At 38.0% G+C, this 18,620-nt stretch overlaps 1 protein-coding gene across 1 annotated transcript in view; it reads left to right on the top strand.

Annotated features, from left to right (window-relative positions):
- The window catches only part of PZP (PZP alpha-2-macroglobulin like), a 49,079-nt gene that overhangs the window by 17,636 nt on the left and 12,823 nt on the right, over window positions 1–18,620 (top strand). Inside the window, 12 exon segments of the mRNA XM_032390758.1 lie at window positions 684–911; window positions 1,164–1,216; window positions 4,296–4,307; window positions 5,440–5,581; window positions 6,161–6,316; window positions 10,794–10,958; window positions 11,389–11,491; window positions 15,482–15,623; window positions 16,238–16,399; window positions 16,401–16,464; window positions 17,855–17,981; window positions 18,370–18,491. Of these exon segments, the coding sequence (XP_032246649.1) occupies window positions 684–911; window positions 1,164–1,216; window positions 4,296–4,307; window positions 5,440–5,581; window positions 6,161–6,316; window positions 10,794–10,958; window positions 11,389–11,491; window positions 15,482–15,623; window positions 16,238–16,399; window positions 16,401–16,464; window positions 17,855–17,981; window positions 18,370–18,491 (1,476 nt within the window).

Below are 18,620 nucleotides of genomic sequence, written 5' to 3'. Positions count from 1 at the left end.
CTTAAAAGCAATAATAAAAAAAAAAAACAGGAACTTTATCATGAGAGCAAATAGAAAGGTCCCCAAAATAAACCTAGTAAATCCAGAAAAAGAAAATAAGTGTATCCATAAAATAGCTAAAGAGCAACCACTGCAGGGGAAATAAATGGAATTATCTGCTAAACAACATCGGTAAGGCTTAAAGGTCCAGAAACTACAAGGCCTTGAAAATCAAGTCATAATAATGATAAGAAGCATAGATGATAATTTGCTGGGATTATTTATAAACAATTTTGAAGCCCTTATAGTTCAAAATATTACATTAATATATATAACATAATTTTAATTAAACCAACTTACATGGGACTTCTATTATCTAAAGATTTCCTTTTCTGCTTACTATGATTATTTACCACTCTCACTGGGACATCATTGTTCCTCTGGCCTTGAGCCACAGAAGAAAAGATAAATCAGTGATGATTTAGCAGAATCAGGGCAAAGGAGATTAATGGGTAGATTATTTCCCTTTAATCACTGCAATTTGGGAAGGTGATCATTTGTTTCTTTGGTGGTCAACAGGGGTGAGGACGATGCATAGTATATGTTAGAAGGGAAGACACAAAATTTTAACTCTTCATTTTGATGGGAAGCTAAAGTGAAGAATTTCAAGATGATATTGATTCTTTGTTTTTCTGTTTTACCAGGCCTACCACACACAACCTGACTTGTGTTTTAACTCTGTATGGCTACGAGAGGAACACCAGGCAGCTCAGCACATTGCAAAGCATGCTTTCTGCTTACATGGGAATTATGTTCACCTGGAACGTGTGGCTGGTACACTGCCCTGTGGCCAAACTCAGATTATCAAGGCATACTATGTACTCAATGGGAAGGCCACTGGGGAGCCAAAGGAGCTCATTTTTTATTACCTGGTAAGAATAAGGACACGAAATATATTTGGATTTTATCAGTAGACAAAAGTGGTTAACGGACCAGGAAAAGTGGTTCGCCAGTGCCCCACCATCTTCCTTTCTCATCCATGTTCCCCTTGATTCTTTCATTTTTAGGCAGTTCATTCTCTCTAGCAGAGATTCAAGAACCCAAAGCAGGTCATGTGGGGAGTAAGAGGTTGAGAAGTGTGTTAGGCTCAAAAAGGTTGCTTTTTTGTTGATTTTTCATTTCAGATCATGGCTAAGGGGAACATCGTCAGATCAGGGACACGTGCTGTGCCTATACAGCTAAGAGACAGTGAGTATCCTTAAGTGTGCTCCCCCATATCCTTCCCAACACAACTAGCTTCACATGTCGGTGACAGCTCACAAATGGGATATTATTCCCATTATCCCTTTATAATAAGGACACAAAAGATGCTCTCCTTATGAACTCTAACTTTTTTTTATTCAACACAGTCAACAGATAAATTGGATTGCCTCCTAAGGCACACTTTTTTTCACTTCAGTGTGTTTCTTCTATCTGACATTTAAATTAGAAACTTCTGAAAATCTAAGCTTCGTTCTGTTTTTTAACCCTAACAATAAATGTGAAGTGGTCGTCTTTAATCTTAGTATTGCAGAGAAGAGAGTTAAGTATCATGGAGAACAGCGAGGAAAAAGATGATGGACTGGTTTTTTTTCCTATGCCGGACTCTGTGCTAGGCTTTCTTCCCTCAGGAAAGGCTCTCTCCCTTCGACACTTAATGAGGATGCTTACTGTGTGTGCTGCAGGCATGAAACTGTGAACTCACACATGATTTTGAGTGCACTTCATGAATAAGTTGGGGGAAGGGAAACAGGATTATTTTCTATCTTAATTAAATCATGTCAGGATTTAAATCACTGGAAAAAGAACCCATGAGCATTCTTGTAATTAACTGAAATTAAGGCAAATACTTCACCAAACTCCACCTCGACCCAGAGCTAAACTTAACAATGGTTGGGATTTGCTCCATAACTGTGATTTTTTTTAAAAGATTTTATATATTTACTTGAGAGAGAGAGAAATTGACAGAATGAGTTGGAGGAGGGGCAGAGGAAGAAGCAGACTCCCTGCAGAGCAAGGAGCCCTAAGCAGAACTTGATCGCAGGACCATGGGATCATGACCTGAGCCAAAGGCAGACGCTTAACTGAGCCACCCAGGCACCCCATGATTTTTTTTTAATAGTTACTTTCTCTATCAGGCTGGAAAAGTAAAACATCAATTATATTTTTGTTTTTCCATATTGAAACTATACTGGAAGAGGTTTAATTAATTTATTTTTTATTAACATATAATGTATTATTTGTTTCAGGGATACAGGTCTGTAATTCATCAGTCTTACACAATTCACAGGGCTCACCATAGCACATACCCTCCCCAATGTCTATCACCCAGCTACCCCATCCCTCCCACCCCCCTCCACTCCAGCAACCCTCAGTTTGTTTCCCGAGATTAAGAGTCTCTCATAGTTTGTCTCCCTCTCTGGCTTTGTCTTGTTTCATTTTTCCCTCCCTTCCCCTATGATCCTCTGTCTTGTTTCTCAAATTCCTCATATCAGTGAGATCATATGATATTTGTCTTTCTCTGATTGACTTATTTCGCTTAGCATAATACTCCCTGGTTCCATCCACGTCATTGCAAATGGCAATATTTCAGTTTTTGATGGCTGCATAATATTCCATTGTATATATATACCACATCTTCTTTATCCATTCATCTGTTGATGGACATCTGGGCTCTTTCCATAGTTTGGCTATTGTGGACATTGCTGCTATAAACATTGGGGTGCATGTGCCCCTTCAGATCACTACATTTGTATCTTTGGGGTAAATACCCAGTAGTGCAATTGCTGGGTCAAAGGGTAGCTCTATTTTCAACTTTTTGAGGAAGCTCCATACTGATTTATTCATTTGAGAGAGAGAGAGAGCACGAGTAGGGGGGAGAGGCAGAGGGAGAAGCAGACTCCCCGCTGAGCTGGAAGCCAGAAGTGGGGCTTGATCCCAGGACCTGGAGATCATGACCTGAGCCGAAGGCAGACACTTACCTGCCTGCACCAGCTTGCATTCCCACCAACAGTGTAGGAGGGTTCCCCTTTCTGGAGGAGGTTTAATTTGAAAGAAGGTACTAATTAGTACTCTCAACAATTAACTATTGTGGGGGCTCCGGGGTGGCTCATTTGGTTAAGCGTCTGCCTTCAGCTCAGGTCATGATCTCCAGGTCCTGGGATTGAGCCCCACTTCTGGCTTCCAGTTCAACAGAGAATCTGCTTCTCCCTCTGCCTCTCCCCCCTGCTTGTGCTCTCTCTTTCTCTCTCTCAAATGAATACATAGAATCTTTATAAAAAATTAACAATTGTTTGAATTAAATGTTAAAGAGTGCTGCCAACTTCTAATATCATTTATCCCAATATTTATATAGGGATAGTTTGATATAGAGAATGGACCCACGTGTGCATTATTTCCCTTCAATGCATCATATAGCCTGTTTTTCTATTTTCTCACAATAATGGAACATATAACACCTTTATAGAAATGGATGAGTGTCTTAAAACATTATATGTTTATCTGATTTTTCTTTCCTGATATTTTAATTTGTGCATCATTCGGAAAAGGATCTCTACATAATAATATAAGGAAGAGTTTACTCATTATTTACTTCATGAAGACATCACAAAAAAGGTAATGCAAGTAACTCAGCCAATAATTGAAAAGAATTTCTTTATATACTCAATGAATTCACAAGTATTTATAATAAAACTATTTTAACCACACATTGTAGTTATGTTATTAATTACCAGTTTGTTCTTCATAAAGATGTATGGAAAATCCTTAACTCTATTAGTTAAAAGAACCAACTCTGTTCACAGTTTGTCTAAATTCAACCTTTTTCATAGCTTGCTCATCTTGTTCTTTTCTTATACCATCCTGCAGTTTTAACCTCATGGTGCAAATTACTAATTTCAGAAGTATTTCTGAGTCTGTTTTAAATTCAGAATTCAGATTTTAAATGACAAAGCCTTCACAAATTTCATTACTAAAAGGTTAGTTTCCTTCCAATATTCTCTGGGAAAAAAAAATCTGCCATGACTTCTCTATTTTTATGATGCTTCAATCTATTCTGAACTACTATTGCTCACTCCCAGACATGGCAATACAAGGATTTAAACTACCCTCCTATTAGAGAGAAACTTATTTCCTTTTAGGGGTCTAAGTTGAACTTGATCCCTCCAATGGGACAAAAATATGAATGCCCTGACACTGCCTTAGTCATTCCCAAGGGCGGGGGAGGAAGGAGAGTTGTTTTTAAATGAGCATAGTTTCAGATTTGCAACATGAGAAAGTTCTGGAGATCTGTTTCACAACAATGTGAATATACTTAACACTACTGAACTATACACTTTAAAATGGTTAAGATGGTGAATTTTATGTGTTTTTTCACCACAATAAAAAAGACATATATTTGAAAAAAAAAGTGTACTCTATGATTATATCTTATAAATTATAGTTCTGAATTTAAATTGAGGATCACCTCTGGCCTGCAGTCTAAGTGAAATGGTTTTCATTCATCATGTAGATATATGAGATATATACTCATTATATATATGACATATATAAGAAGTTCCTTATTCTATAATTTTTTTTTAATTTTATTATGTTATGTTAGTCACCATATAATACATCATTGGTTTTTGATGTGGTGATCCACGATCCATTGTTTTCATATAACACCCAGTGCTCCATGCAGTACGTGCCCTCCTTAATACCCATCACCAGGCTAACCAATCCCCCCTCCCCCCTCCCCTCTAAAACCCTGTTTGTTTCTCAGAGTCCATAGTCTCTCATGGTTCATCTCTCCCTCCAATTCCCTCCCCCCTCATTTTTCCCTTCCTTCTCCTAATGTCCTCCATGCTATTCCTAATGTTCCACAAATAAGTGAAACCATATGATAATTGACTTTCTCTGCTTGACTTATTTCACTTAGCATAATCTCCACCAGTCCCATCTATGTTGATGTAAAAGTTGGGTATTCATCTTTTCTGATGGCTGAGTAATATTCCATTTTATATATGGACCACATCTTCTTTATCCATTCAACTGTTGAAGGGCATCTCGGTTCTTTCCACAGTTTGGCTATTGTGGACATTGTGGCCTTATTCTATAATTTTTAACTGAGTCTGGCAGACTTTATAAAATATTTTGTATATACATACATATGTAGAATAATTTTGAGCTATTCTGATGTAAGTTGGTTACCATCTTAGTTAAGTGGAAAATCAGACACAGACTTGCGTGTAAGGAATTTTTACTTATTCTGCAATTGAAGTTGTAAAGGGACACATTAGCTGATTAATTTCACCAAATAATTAGAATGACATTAAAGAGCCTATGCCATTGAATGAGTAGGCACAGTTCTAAACTGGGTTAAGATCTAACAACAGTGTTCTGACCCATGACCGTCTTGTCTCATTTTCTCCATGTCCCCAGAAAAGGCAGTTTTTCCTTATCCTTCCCTGTGGAGTCGGACATTGCTCCCATTGCTTGACTGTTCATCTTTACCGTTTTACCAGATGGAGAAGTTATTGGAGATTCAGAGAGCTTTGAGATTGAAAAGTGCCTAGCCAACAAGGTGAGGGTCTTCAACATAAAATCACAAAAACACAAATAAATGGTACTATACTCACCCATTTACCTCAGAGAAAACGGGTCCAGAAAATTAAATGAGTTGCCCAAGGGTTCCCAGCAAGTTAATGGCAGAGCCAAATCTCCAGGCACCTAGCAGAGTACTTTTTCAACTATGTCATATTGCTACCACATAAAACATAATTCAATCTTGTGTCCATGATGCCCAACTCCACTGATTCAATGGCATGACGTATGTATGATGCTAGGACTCAGAAGTTCCAAAAACCTTAAGGACAAATACAAATACCTAGAATTACCTTATAATGGATCAGAGGTAAAGACAGGCTTCTAAAAATCAAACAAGCTATTTGTCCTTTATGAGGTATCAGTTGTTCCTGGAGGATAAGACTGAGCTATTGAATAAACCTTTTCAACAGTAAAGGCAAGATGGGAAAAGACGTTCTTGACCTGACACGTCGGCAGTCCTATAAGGTTAAGGTAAAGATGATTCGGGACATGTGGGTGACTGCAGGATCGCAAAGATAGAGGATGTGCTGGCTGACTTTTCCTTCTATTCTCACAGGTGGACTTGAGCTTCCGCCCAGCACGAAGTCTCCAGGTCTCACACGCCCACCTGAGTGTTTCAGCTTCTCCTCAGTCCCTGTGCGCCCTCTGTGCGGTGGACCAAAGTGTGCTGCTTGCGAGGCCCGAGGCTGAGTTGTCCACGGATTCGGATTCGGTGAGTTCCCGGCAGCCTCGGGGTCAGGAGGGGCCACTGGAGGGCGGGAGGTGACAGGAGGCAGGAGAAGCCCCTCTTGAGAGTAAAATATAAAAATAGTCACCATTGTCTAATTTTTTACAATTTCTGGAGTTTTCTCACATACATTTTCTCATGTGATCCTCCCAGGGAGTAACAGACACATTTTAAGATGGGGAAACTAAGAGAATGTTTGAGAGATTTGTGCAAGATTACCAGAAGTAAATGACATAGCTGAGCTTCTGAAACTGCCCACAAGCTTTGATCTCTTCCCTGACATAACTTCTTTTTCTCTAGAGAATCAAATCTAAATCTCAGTTACTCATGCTTTACAATGATATTAATGAAAGCTACATGTTTTAAGATTCACCACTTATGTGATGCTCTTATTTAAAAAAGAATTAAAAATGGGGCACCTGGGGGCTCAGTCAGTTAAGCGTCTGCCTTCGGCTCAGATCATGATCCCAGGTCCTGGGATTGAGACCAGAATCCGGCTCCTTGCTCAGCAGGGAGCCTGCTTCTCCCTCTCCCTTTGGCCTACCCCCTGTTTGGGCTCTCTTTCGCTCTCTCTCTCTCTCAACTAGATAAAGAAAATCTTTTAAAAATAAATAAAAAAGAAAAAAGAATAAGTTCCCAAAGTATTAGATAATATGGATCATACCTAAAAAAATCATTTTTGGTCAATTCAGTAAGTTAGCTTTTTATAAAATTGATATTTACAAGCATAAGTCATGTACCTCCCAGCAGATCTAACTATTTTTATTTCTAGAGTTCTTGTGGTCTATGAAATTGAAAGTGATTCACAAATTATTTTCAACTTAAAAAAAAATGACCTACTACATCTCTGTCAGCTTTGATGAATCACAGACTAACTAAAATTTTAAGTCTCTTCTTTTTTTTTTCTAGAATTGTATTAATTCATAGTGGTAATATTTGGTGTATCATGTTGATCTTTATTTTCTTCATCATCATCATCATCTTGCAGGCACACCATGTGCTGGGTCTGTTTTAGGAGCTGGGGAAATAGTGGTAAACAATCATAGTCCTTGTCCTTAGAGAGCTGTCATTTTAGAGGGACTATAATAAGAGATTACATGTGGCTCAGAAAAATAAAAGGTGAAAAATTGGTTAACAATTAGCATTAGGAGAAAGTACTTTCAAACATGGGGTTTTTGAAGAGAAAACTGTAGGAAGGAAGGGAAACTTCAGAAACAACTTTTCCAACCTATTTAAAACTAGATTACTAATATTTTGAAAATGTTCAGTATGATGCAAGAAAAAATTAAAATTTGATCATTGTCAAAAAGTTATCACTGGCAAATTTTATAGCTTTCATTGCCTTATGCATCAATGTTCAAGCAGATCAACTAATTAACTTGCCTATTTGGGAGTTATCATTACTTATCAATATTGGAGGATAAATCAGTAATATTGAAGTTCCTTCTGGTTTTGTTCTAGTATCTACTTCTCAAAATTCATTTATATGTATTATATTTTTTTTAAAGATTTGTTTATTCATCTTGAGAGAAAGAGAGAGAGAGAGAGAACATGCTCACACACAACTGGGAGGGGCAGAGGGAGAAGGAGAGAGAGAATCTCAAGCAGACTCCCTGCTGAGCATTGAGCCCAACACGGGGCTCTATCTCACAATCCTGAGATCATGACCTGAGCCAAAACCAAGAGAAGGATGTTTAACCAACCACACCACCCAGGAGCCCGATATGTATTAAATTTTAAAACTGTAAGATAAATATATCAAGAATCACTATCCTGTTTCCAATCATCAAAATTAACAGTCTTCAGAATGGAGGGTATAATCAAAATTTTTCTCAAACTTGTCTTTTATGACAGGTCAAAATATCTCCTCTTGGCATAATAATTATTACATAAAAGACATATTTCTCTGACTAGAGTTCTCTATTTGAATTAGAAGATGGCATGAGGAAGTTAACCTGAAAAGTAGGGAATTTTCTCCTGGGTGCTTTCTTTGGATTATTTATTTGAGAGAGGGAACAGGGGGAGGAGCAGAGGGAGAGAATTTCAAGTAGACTTAGCACTGAGCACAGAGCCCCACACAGGGCTTGATCTCAGGACTCTGAAATCATGACCTGAGATGAAATCAAGAGTTGGACACTTAAATCAACTGAGCCACCCAGGCACCCGGAAGAATGGCTTATTTTTTTCCTATACTCTGTATTTATGGTAGTCTATTCTAAGCTGTTTTTCAGCTTGTGTTGAAGGAATTCAGTCTACTTTTCAATATTTTTATGTCTATCCTATTTTGTGTCATTATATAAATTTAATAGTTGCTTCAGTTGCATTACACAGCTTTGAATATTATAGAGGTAAGAAAGGATTATGAACATAACGAGATTTGGGTTCTTAAAATTTTTTATATCTTTAAATCACTTGCTTTGACAATAACCTGAAAAATAGTCATTCACCCAATATAGAGGATGCATGCTCATTTATGTGACCATTTGGTTCTTCTACTCAAGAACAAAGTAAATAGATAAAGTTTGAAGGGTGTTTGTGGTTAGTTATCTACTGCTGTGTAACAATCTTCCCCAAACTTAGTGGTTTAAAACAATAAACAATTATTATCATATGCACTTTCTGTGGATTAGGAATCCTGAAGTGACTTATCTGGGTGGTACTGGCTTGTGATCTCTCATGTCAGTCCACATGTCAACATGTTAGCTAGGGCTTCCGTCATCTGAAGACTTGACTGAGGTTGGAAGTCTACTTCTGAGATGTGTTACTCATATAGTTATTGTCAGGAGGCCTTAATTCCTCACCACACTGACTCTTCCATAGGGCTGCCTGGGTGTCCCCACAGGGAGCAGGTGATTTCCTCCAGAGCAAGTGATCTGAGAGAGAAGCTAAAGCTGCAGTACATTTTATGACCTGGGCTTGGACTTTATACACTATCACTTCCACAAAATCTTATTAGTTATAGATGTCAACCCTATTCATTATAGGAGAAACTACACAAGAGCATGAATACCAGGAAGTAGAGATTATTGGGGGCAATTTTGGAGGTTGTCTTCACAGTCTGTCCTCTAACTCCCAATGATTTATGACCCTCCCACAGGTAAAATACACTCACTTTCCTTCCAAACTCCTAAATGTCTCATTCCCCAATAGCAATAGCTCAAAGGCTGAACTTCATCATTTAAATTAGGTCCAGGGGCAGATGATGTTTCTTGGGTGTAGTTCCTCAAGTACAATTCCTCTAGATATGAAGACCTTGAACTAAAGTGTACTTAAGTTATTTACCTCCACACATCCAGCATACAATGGTGGAACTAGCATACTAACACTCCTGTTCAAAAGGGGAAACAAAGTCACATGGGAGTTATTGGTCCATGGCAATTCTGAGATACAGCCAAAGGTTCAAAGTCCTTTGATTAGGACTTGTCTTACTCCAGCTTAGGAAATAAATACCCAGGCCTCTTGGCCCCACTCTATGGATTCTTGGTTCTTTCATTTAAGTCATCCTTGTTCAAAAAAAAGTGACCTGTGTTTGCAATCGTGTAGACATTGTTCTATTGAATATAGATGATATATATTCATTTACGTACCTATGTGGTTCTTCTATACAAGAACAAAGCTGGGGCGCCTGAGTGGCTCAGTCGGTTAAACGTCTGCCTTCAGCTCAGGTCATGATCCCAGGGCCCTGGGATGGAGCCCTGCATCGGGCTCCCTGCTCAGTGGAGGCCTGCTTCTCCCTCTGCCTGCCACTCTGCCTATCTGTGCTATCTCTCTATCTCTCTGTCAAAGAAAGAAAGAAAGAAAGAAAGAAAGAAAGAAAGAAAGAAAGAAAGAAAGAAAGAACAAAGCCATATAGAAATAGAAGGTTAATAGATTGCAATAATCCTACCTAAATTTGTCGGAGTATTAAGTATTCATCAAACACAAAGATAATTTAGATCTTCTTCCTATATTTGGTCTAGTTTTACCTCTAGAGTGAAATTTTCATTAATCCTTGGTAATTTCAGTTTTATTATTCCTTGGAAACATTTTCCCAGATAGGTTTTATATCATTAGAACAAAAAAAAACACTGTTAAAAATAAACAAACAACAATTTTAACTTTTCTCTAAGGTACCAACTACTTGAAGGTACTCAAGAAAGGATTGGTGATGGGGGCGCCCGGGTGGCACAGTCAGTTAAGGATCCAACTCTTGGTTTTGGCTCAGGTCATGCTCTCAGGGTCGTAAGATCCAGCCCCACATTGGGCTCTGCACTTAACATGGAGTCTGCTTGGGATTCTCTCTCCCTCTCCCTCTGCCTTTCCCGCTCCTGTGTGCACTCTCTCTCTCTCAAATAAATAAATCTTAAAAAAAAAAAAAAGAAAAGAAAGGATTGATGATGATTATCATATTTCTCTCAGTTCCCTGGATATTTCAAAAGAAAAACAGGTTAAAGTTCTGTCTTTAATCTCTCCACTGTTACAGGTATATAATCTGCTAACTATGAAGGATCTTACTGATTTCCCTGAAAATATGGACCAGCAGGAAGAAGAACAAGCAAGTTGTAGCCCTCCTTATGTCATTCATAAAGGAGCCATCTATATACCCTTACCAACTTATGATGAAGACGATATGTATCACTTCCTAAAGGTAAAGTCCTTATTACTTATTAATGTACCAGCTTATGAATGTTTTAATGTTAGTAAAACTGTATATAGTTTTATATTATATTTTATATATATATATATATATATATATATATATATATATATATATATAGTTTAGAATTGTTTAGCCTAACAGTTGATAAGTCAGAGCCAGGGCTAGACCTAACCTCTGCCATTTCATTGAAATAATATTGTTATATTTGGTTTATTTGCAAAAGGCCATAAGTAATAAAATCTTAATAAGCCATAAAGTTATAATTTTACCACTCTATTTATATTTATTGAGTTTGGGTATCTCCGTGAAACTAATATAACATTAAGGCTATTGGGGTTACTTAGGGACATTACTAAGGAAAATATATTTCATATAGTCTATTCAAGTTTACAAACCTATTGAGTCACCATTTTTACAGGGTATGGGATTAAAGGTGCTCACCAACTCTAAAATCCGAAAACCACAGTCATGTTCAATGATCCACCCACCTGTAGGAAGAGAAGAGCAACCATTGATGGCAGGTAAAATAACAAGTTATTTTCAATTTTCTATTACATCCAACAATATCACTTTGCAAAAAAAAAGGTAAAATGAGATAGATAGTGTAACCATTTTATACATAGAAAAACCAAGATTCAGATAAGATGTTTCTTGCTGAGATCATTTAGCTGGTAAATGGCATAGCCAGAACTGACCAGAGTGTTTTAAATTTGAGTCGGATACTTTAAGTTACAAAGGAAGAAGTTCAAGTTTAAATTATGAAAATTTGGGGGAGAAGGAAATTTTCTGGAATTTAATAAGGATAGAATTGTAGGCATATGATATAACTCAAAAAAAACTTATAAAAATGTATAGATATAAATAGCTGAAAATTGAAATAAATAGATATAATGAATAATAAATGGGTAGATATAACTGAATCAAGTATATGATACAATGGAAGAGCTACAAAAACTAGAATGTTTTGTGAAAGTTCTTGAAAGTAATTTAAATAACATAAAACCCATTCCCATGTCTGTTTGGGAAGCCATCATACAACCTCAAAGGGTTTGATGACATAGAACAATATACATGGAGAATAAAACTTTAATAATGTCCCTAGCACGAGAGAGAGAGAATGGTTCATCTAAAAAAGGGATTAAAATCATGTTAGACAATGATAGAAATGATTAGGGCCTGAAACTGCAAAAATCAAGAAGTCATAAAAATTGGAGTTATTATTCATGCATGTGTTCCATGAATATTCACTGAACACTTACTTACCTATGTTCTGGACATAACGAATATTGAAAACAAAAATCTTCACCTTAGGTTATGTCCTAATATGGACACAGAAAGAATGTAAACAAAATAAGCAAGTATATTAAATAGTCTATTAAAAGATGACAAAAGCTATGGGAAAAATTAAAAGAGAGAATGGAATATCGAGACTAAAGGAGTTGCAAGTTTCAATAAGGTGTTCAGTGAATATCCTACCAAGAGAGTGAAATTTGAGCAAAGACTTGAAGGAAGAGAACAAAATAAGAGACTATCTGGAAGAAGAGTATTTCATTCATAGAAAGCAACACCAATAATAGAAAATACCTGTAGAGTGCTTACTCTGTTTTAGAAGACCGATGAGAGGGAGATAGAATATAGATGGCTTTATTGAGATGTAACTGACGTATAATATTATATATAAGTTTAAGGTGTACAGTGTGCTTATCTGATGCTCTTATTTTTTAGAGGGGTGGGGCAGAGAGAGAGGGAGAGAGAGAATCTCAAGCAGACTCCCTCCTGAGCGCTGAGCCCCAAGCAGGGCTCAATCTCATGACCCTGAGGTCATGGCCTGAGCCAAAACCAAGAGTCAGACACTTAACCACTGAGCCACTTAGGCACCCCTTGATGCACTTATATATTGTAAAATGATTATCACCACAGCATTAACTAAAATTTCCATGACCTCATAATTTCCATTTCTTTCTTTTAAGTTTTTATTTTAATTCGTTACTTAACATACAGTGTTATATTAGTTTCAGGTGTAGAATTTAGTGATTTCCTCACTTCCATACATCATCTGGTGCTCATCATAACAAGTGCCTTCCTTACTCCCCATCACTTATTTCACCCATCTCCCAACCACCTCCCCTCTGGTAACCATCAGTTTGTTCTCTATAGTTAAGAGTCTGTTTCTTGGTTTGTCTGTCTCTCTCTTTATTTTTTTCCCTTTGCTTGTTTGTTTTGTTTCTTAAATTCCACATATGAGTGAAATCATATAGTATTTGTCTTTCTCTGACTGCCTTAGGAATATTATTCATCCATTTTAAAAAATGAAATCTTGGGATGCCTGGGTGGCTCAGTCGGTTAAGCATCTGCCTTCGGCTCAGGTCATGATGCCAGGGTCCTGGGATCAAGTCCCACATTGGGCTCCCTGCTCAGCAGGAGGCCTGCTTCTCCCTCTGCCTGCCGCTTCCCCCTGCTGGTACTCTCACACTCTCTCACTTTCTCTCTCTCTCTCTCTCTCTGGCAAATAAATAAATAAAATATTTTTTTAAAATGAAATCTTGCCATTTGCAACAACATGGATGGAGCTAGAGAGTATAGTGCTAAGTGAAATAAGTCGGTCCATTTCTTTCTTATGGTTTTCACCAATTTTTAAATGGAAAAGCTGAACCTAGAAAGACTAAGTAACTCAACCCATTAAGATGCCACAGCCAGTTTAGATATGGAATGGGGATGGATTCAAATCTGGCTGTTTGACTCCAGATCCATGTTTTTTAACCTCTACACTATTCTGTCTATCAAAGGCTCTAAGGTGAGAGCTTGTCTGGAACATTCTAAAAGTAAGGAAACCATTGTGGTCAGAACAGAGTGAATCAAGGGAGAGTGAGATCAGTGGAATAATTGAGGCCAAATTGTATAGGGCCTTGTAGGTCCTTGTAAGAATTTGACATTTTACTCTGCATAAGATGGAAAGATTTTCAGAAGGGGTGGGTGAAATGATCTAATATGTTTCTTATATAGATCACCTAAATACTACATTTAGGAGAAAATTAAGTTTTGAGTTTTTATACCTTTTTGCTTGAAAGTAGCAAAGGTGAAAAATGAATACAAGTATTACTAAGCTAGATTGAGTGGCCCTTTAACAGCTATGAACAGAATGTCCAGGAGAAAGTATTTTGTGATCAGCAGTGAAATAAAATATAAGTGGGTGTGTCCAGGGATCAACACATTTTGATGAAATCAGATGGGAAAAAGAAGCAAAATAATAATAATAATATTTTGTCTTGGGAAATTAATCTAAAGGCATTTCAGTAGAGTTTATGAGTTGTGACATAAGGAAGAATAGAATTTTAATGTAAACACTGTGAAAGAATCAGTAGAGAGTCAAGTTGACCTTGAGAATGAGACCATAAGGAAAATATCGTCATCATCCAGTAAATAGAGTTAAAATAACACATTAAGCCATTGTTCGTTAACTGCAACAGCTGGAGAAGTTGAAGGGTCTTTGACATCTGGAGCAGGAAAGAGAAGATAGTTTATTTAGATTCATCATCCATTTAGATAAACTTGAATACTAATAATCCGTTTACATATTCAATGTAAGAATAAAGATAAAGACAACAGAGCAACATCAGTGAGAAACCAAAGGCAGAGATAGAGATGGCTACCACTTGGAAGGACATGAGGGAAAGAAGATGTATGATATTTATTTAAAGAAATTACTATTGATGCTTTTTACAGTTGAGAGAGATATTGAGGGGAAATGTCTGGGCAGTGTTTTTCCTCATAAATATTCTTTCACAAAGGCAATTCTGAAATATCAGATGGAGTACTTGAATGGAGAGCCTCACTCAAATTCAATTAAGCATGATTTCAGGTACAACATAGAACCAGAAAGGCTTCATGTTTAGTTCTCTACCCCCACTCACTTTTGTAAATAATTTCTGTCTCCATTATAGCGCTATACCAAATGGAACTGTCTCTCTTTGGCATCTTGAATTTTTCATTTCTCCTTCCCAAGAGATAAAGAGAATAAAATCTAATGCTCTAGCCTTGTTATCAAGAGAACAATGAGTTTACAAGCTTCAATATAGTATAAAGAGTTGATATTATTAAATTCTGTTCACCCCATTGGTAATTCAAACAATTGAACACATTTTGTCTAAAGAGAGTTTGGCATATTCTGCTCAACCCTTCTTATGGAGGAAACAATACTCTGTGACCCTGAGAACTCACTATTTCTCCCACAAACCATAAATGCATCTCAAGTTATCTTGTCCTACAAGCCTCCACTCAATATAGAATTATGCTATCTCTAAGATACATGGAATTTCTACCTTTAATGAAGACTCCTGTATGCTCAAAGAATAAGGGCTCAACAAGTTATTTCCAAAGTTCTACAACTCTTAGGAGACAATCTGAGCAGGAATATTAAGACTTTGCTCTTCTAAGTCTCACACTTGTACCATGAAATGAATGGATGCTTTTTCTTTAACTAGATTGTAATTTTCCCTTATTTTTGATAGCAGGTATAAGAGCAAGTCCATATAGTCCTCAATTTCACTCATATAATATCATGTCCGCAAATAATATGAAAAGTCCAGAGCCAATCTCTGAAACAGTACGGACTTATTTCCCTGAGACCTGGATCTGGGATTTGGTAGTGGTGGAGTAAGTACCTTCATTCTCCTCCATTTGCTGTGGGTGAGGGAACATGGGTCCTCCAGCATTTTCAACTCTATGATAATCTTTCTGAGAAGTTCTAAATAATCATCTTAACCTCTCATCCATTCAGGATGGGCCTAAGAAAATGCTTTTATTATTTGGATTCATTAGTAAAATTGTCTTAGAGATGAGCAATTCTAAAAGAATTATTCCTGAGACTGCCAGAAAACAGACATGGGTACTAAAAGTATCCAAATGCTAGATTGCCTAATGCCATTGGGGGAGCCTTCCATAAACAAGATTTGAACATGCACATAAACACATCAAGCTATGTAAATGTAATGGTTTGCTTTTTGGATCATGATTCTTAAGTATGCTGGTTTATGAGATCACACAACAGTGAGGGGAGTTTAAGGACCAAACTGAATTACATTCAAATATTTTTCTTTAAGGTACAGACATGTTGATAAGGGAAAGAGGCAGCATTTAGTACCTTTTGTTTTCCCAACTCAGTTTCCCAATACATAACCTAGTGTACACATGTGCACATATTGATTCTCACTTAAGAAGAGATGTTTCACCTGCTCACTTTCTGTTCTTCACATCTCTATCTTCCCCAGCTCCTCAGGGGTGGCCAAAGTGGGAGTAACAGTTCCTGATACCATCACGGAGTGGAAGGCAGGGGCCCTCTGCCTGTCCAATGACACTGGACTTGGTCTCTCTCTTCCCGCCTCCTTCCAAGCCTTCCAGCCCTTCTTTGTGGAATTCACAATGCCCTACTCTGATCCGAGGAGAGGCCTTCACACTCAAGGCCACCGTCCTCAACTACCTTCCCAAATGTATCCGGGTAAGGAAAATGAAGGTGGATTGAAAGCGTGGATAGAATCAAAGACTTCTTCGGTCCCTCAGCTCCTGATTCTATTCCCAAGACTGTGGATAATTCTGGGAATTATGCACTAGCATTGTTTGTGCTAAGCAAGCAGGACATGATCAGAAAGGTAACACAATGACATTTGAGCTACAGGTACTGAAATCATGGATCTCCAAATCACATGCATTTTTTTTAATTTTTATTGGTATGTTAATCACCATACATTACATCATTAGTTTTTGATGTAGTGTTCCATGATTCATTGTTTGCGTATAACACCCAGTGCTCCATGCAGAACGTGCCCTCTTTAATACCCATCACCAGGCTAACCCATCCTCCCATCCCCCTCCCCTCTAGAACCCTCAGTTTGTTTTTCAGAGTCCATCATCTCTCATGGTTCATCTCCCCCTCCGATTCCCCCCCCTTCATTCTTCCCCTCCTGCTATCTTCTTCTTCTTCTTTTTTTTTTTTTTTAACATATATTGTATTATTTGGGTGGCTCAGTGGGTTAAGTGTCTGCCTTCAGCTCAGGTCATGATCCCAGAGCCCTGGGATTGAGCCCCATGTGGGGCTCTCTGCTCAGGGGAGAACCTGCTTCTCCCTCTCTCTCTGCCGCTCCCCCTGCTTGTGCTCTCTCTCTCTCTGTCAAATGAATAAATAAAATCACATGCATTTTTTAAAAATTTCCTGACTCTTACAGCATCCTCTACCATGGGATAGGCTTTTTGCCAAGAAAATTCTTGATGCTGACACAAAACTCAGTTTTATTAATCCCATGAGTGTCATTCTTCAAGGACTCCCATCTCTAAACTCCCACAATATGCTTGTAACTTCTCTTACAGCACATACTTCTTTGTAAACTTTGTCACAGTTGTGCATATAGATTATCCCCTTCATAACACAATATCTTCGAGGTCAGGAACTTCTTACATACTCTTCATAATTTGCTATGCCTTGTACATAGTAGACATGTGATGAATGTTGCAGGAAGTGGGAAAAGGTAAGAAAGAAGGGAGTCAGGGAAAAAATCTACATGAGAGGTAGGAACCAACAAGCAGAAACCAGTAGGTAGTGCTCCCATGGGCAATATACCACTGCTGCTTTTCCCTCCTACCCACTGCTTCCACATCTGTAGATTTCTCCAATTTACCCTAATGCAAAGGCCAGATCCTCCTAGTAAGTAATCATCCTTGAGTTATATAATTGCCATTCCCATACTTCTCAAAGCATGAATGAGCTTACATGACATCATTTTTTCCAAGTCACAATTTAGAGCAACATCTCATATGTGGCCCCAATTCTGTGCATTCATTGTCTCTCCATATTCTGATAATTTCTCTCCCTCTGCCTCCCTTGCAAATGATAGGTCAGTGTGGAACTGAAAGCTTCTCCAGCCTTCCTACAATCCCAAAATGAGAAGGGAAAAGAATCCTATTGCATCTGTGCAAATGAGCGGCAAACCCTGTCTTGGACAATAACTCCTAAAACTCTGGGTGAGTGACATTCCCCCAAAAGGTTCTCCAATCAACAGGGGTGGTGGGTATCTGAACACTACTTACATCACATTCGCTTTTTTGTTTCACACAAATATAATTCCATAAGGTTAGTTTTTTTTCTTCTTTTGATTTCTAGCCACAATGGTCTCCTCCCAGTACTCCCACAGCACTTGGGCCCCACAGTCACTGTACTTGGGCACTGATTGCTCAGTGTCTGCTAGCTTTGAGTTTTTTCCAGCTTTATTTCCTATTCCAGCCAGTAGTAAGGTTAAAGTGCAGCCCTTCAAGGTGATCACAGAGCACAAAGTCATTTTCAGCTATTAGGGATGGCTTGGACTGCTATCAAGATGGATGCACATTTTTTTTTCTACATTCTTTGTTTCAGGGAACGTGAACTTCTCAGTGAGTGCAGAGGCGGTGCAGTCCCCAGAGCTGTGTGGAAATGAGGTTGCTGAGGTCCCTGAGATTGGGAGAAAAGAAACAGTCGTCAAAATCCTGTTGGTGGAGGCAAGTCGGTCTGGACCACTTCAGTATTTTTCTGAGACCCTAACAATAGTAACAGTGAGAAACAGTATGGCCATATTCTTGAGCTAACAAAGAATAATTAATACCGTACCCACACAATCCACCTGATAA

This window comes from Phoca vitulina, unplaced genomic scaffold, assembly GCF_004348235.1.
Source record: "Phoca vitulina isolate PV1807 unplaced genomic scaffold, GSC_HSeal_1.0 scaffold59, whole genome shotgun sequence".
Lineage (NCBI taxonomy): Eukaryota > Metazoa > Chordata > Mammalia > Carnivora > Phocidae > Phoca > Phoca vitulina.
Note: the sequence above shows the minus strand (reverse complement) of the source record. Positions and strands in the feature narration are given on the sequence as shown.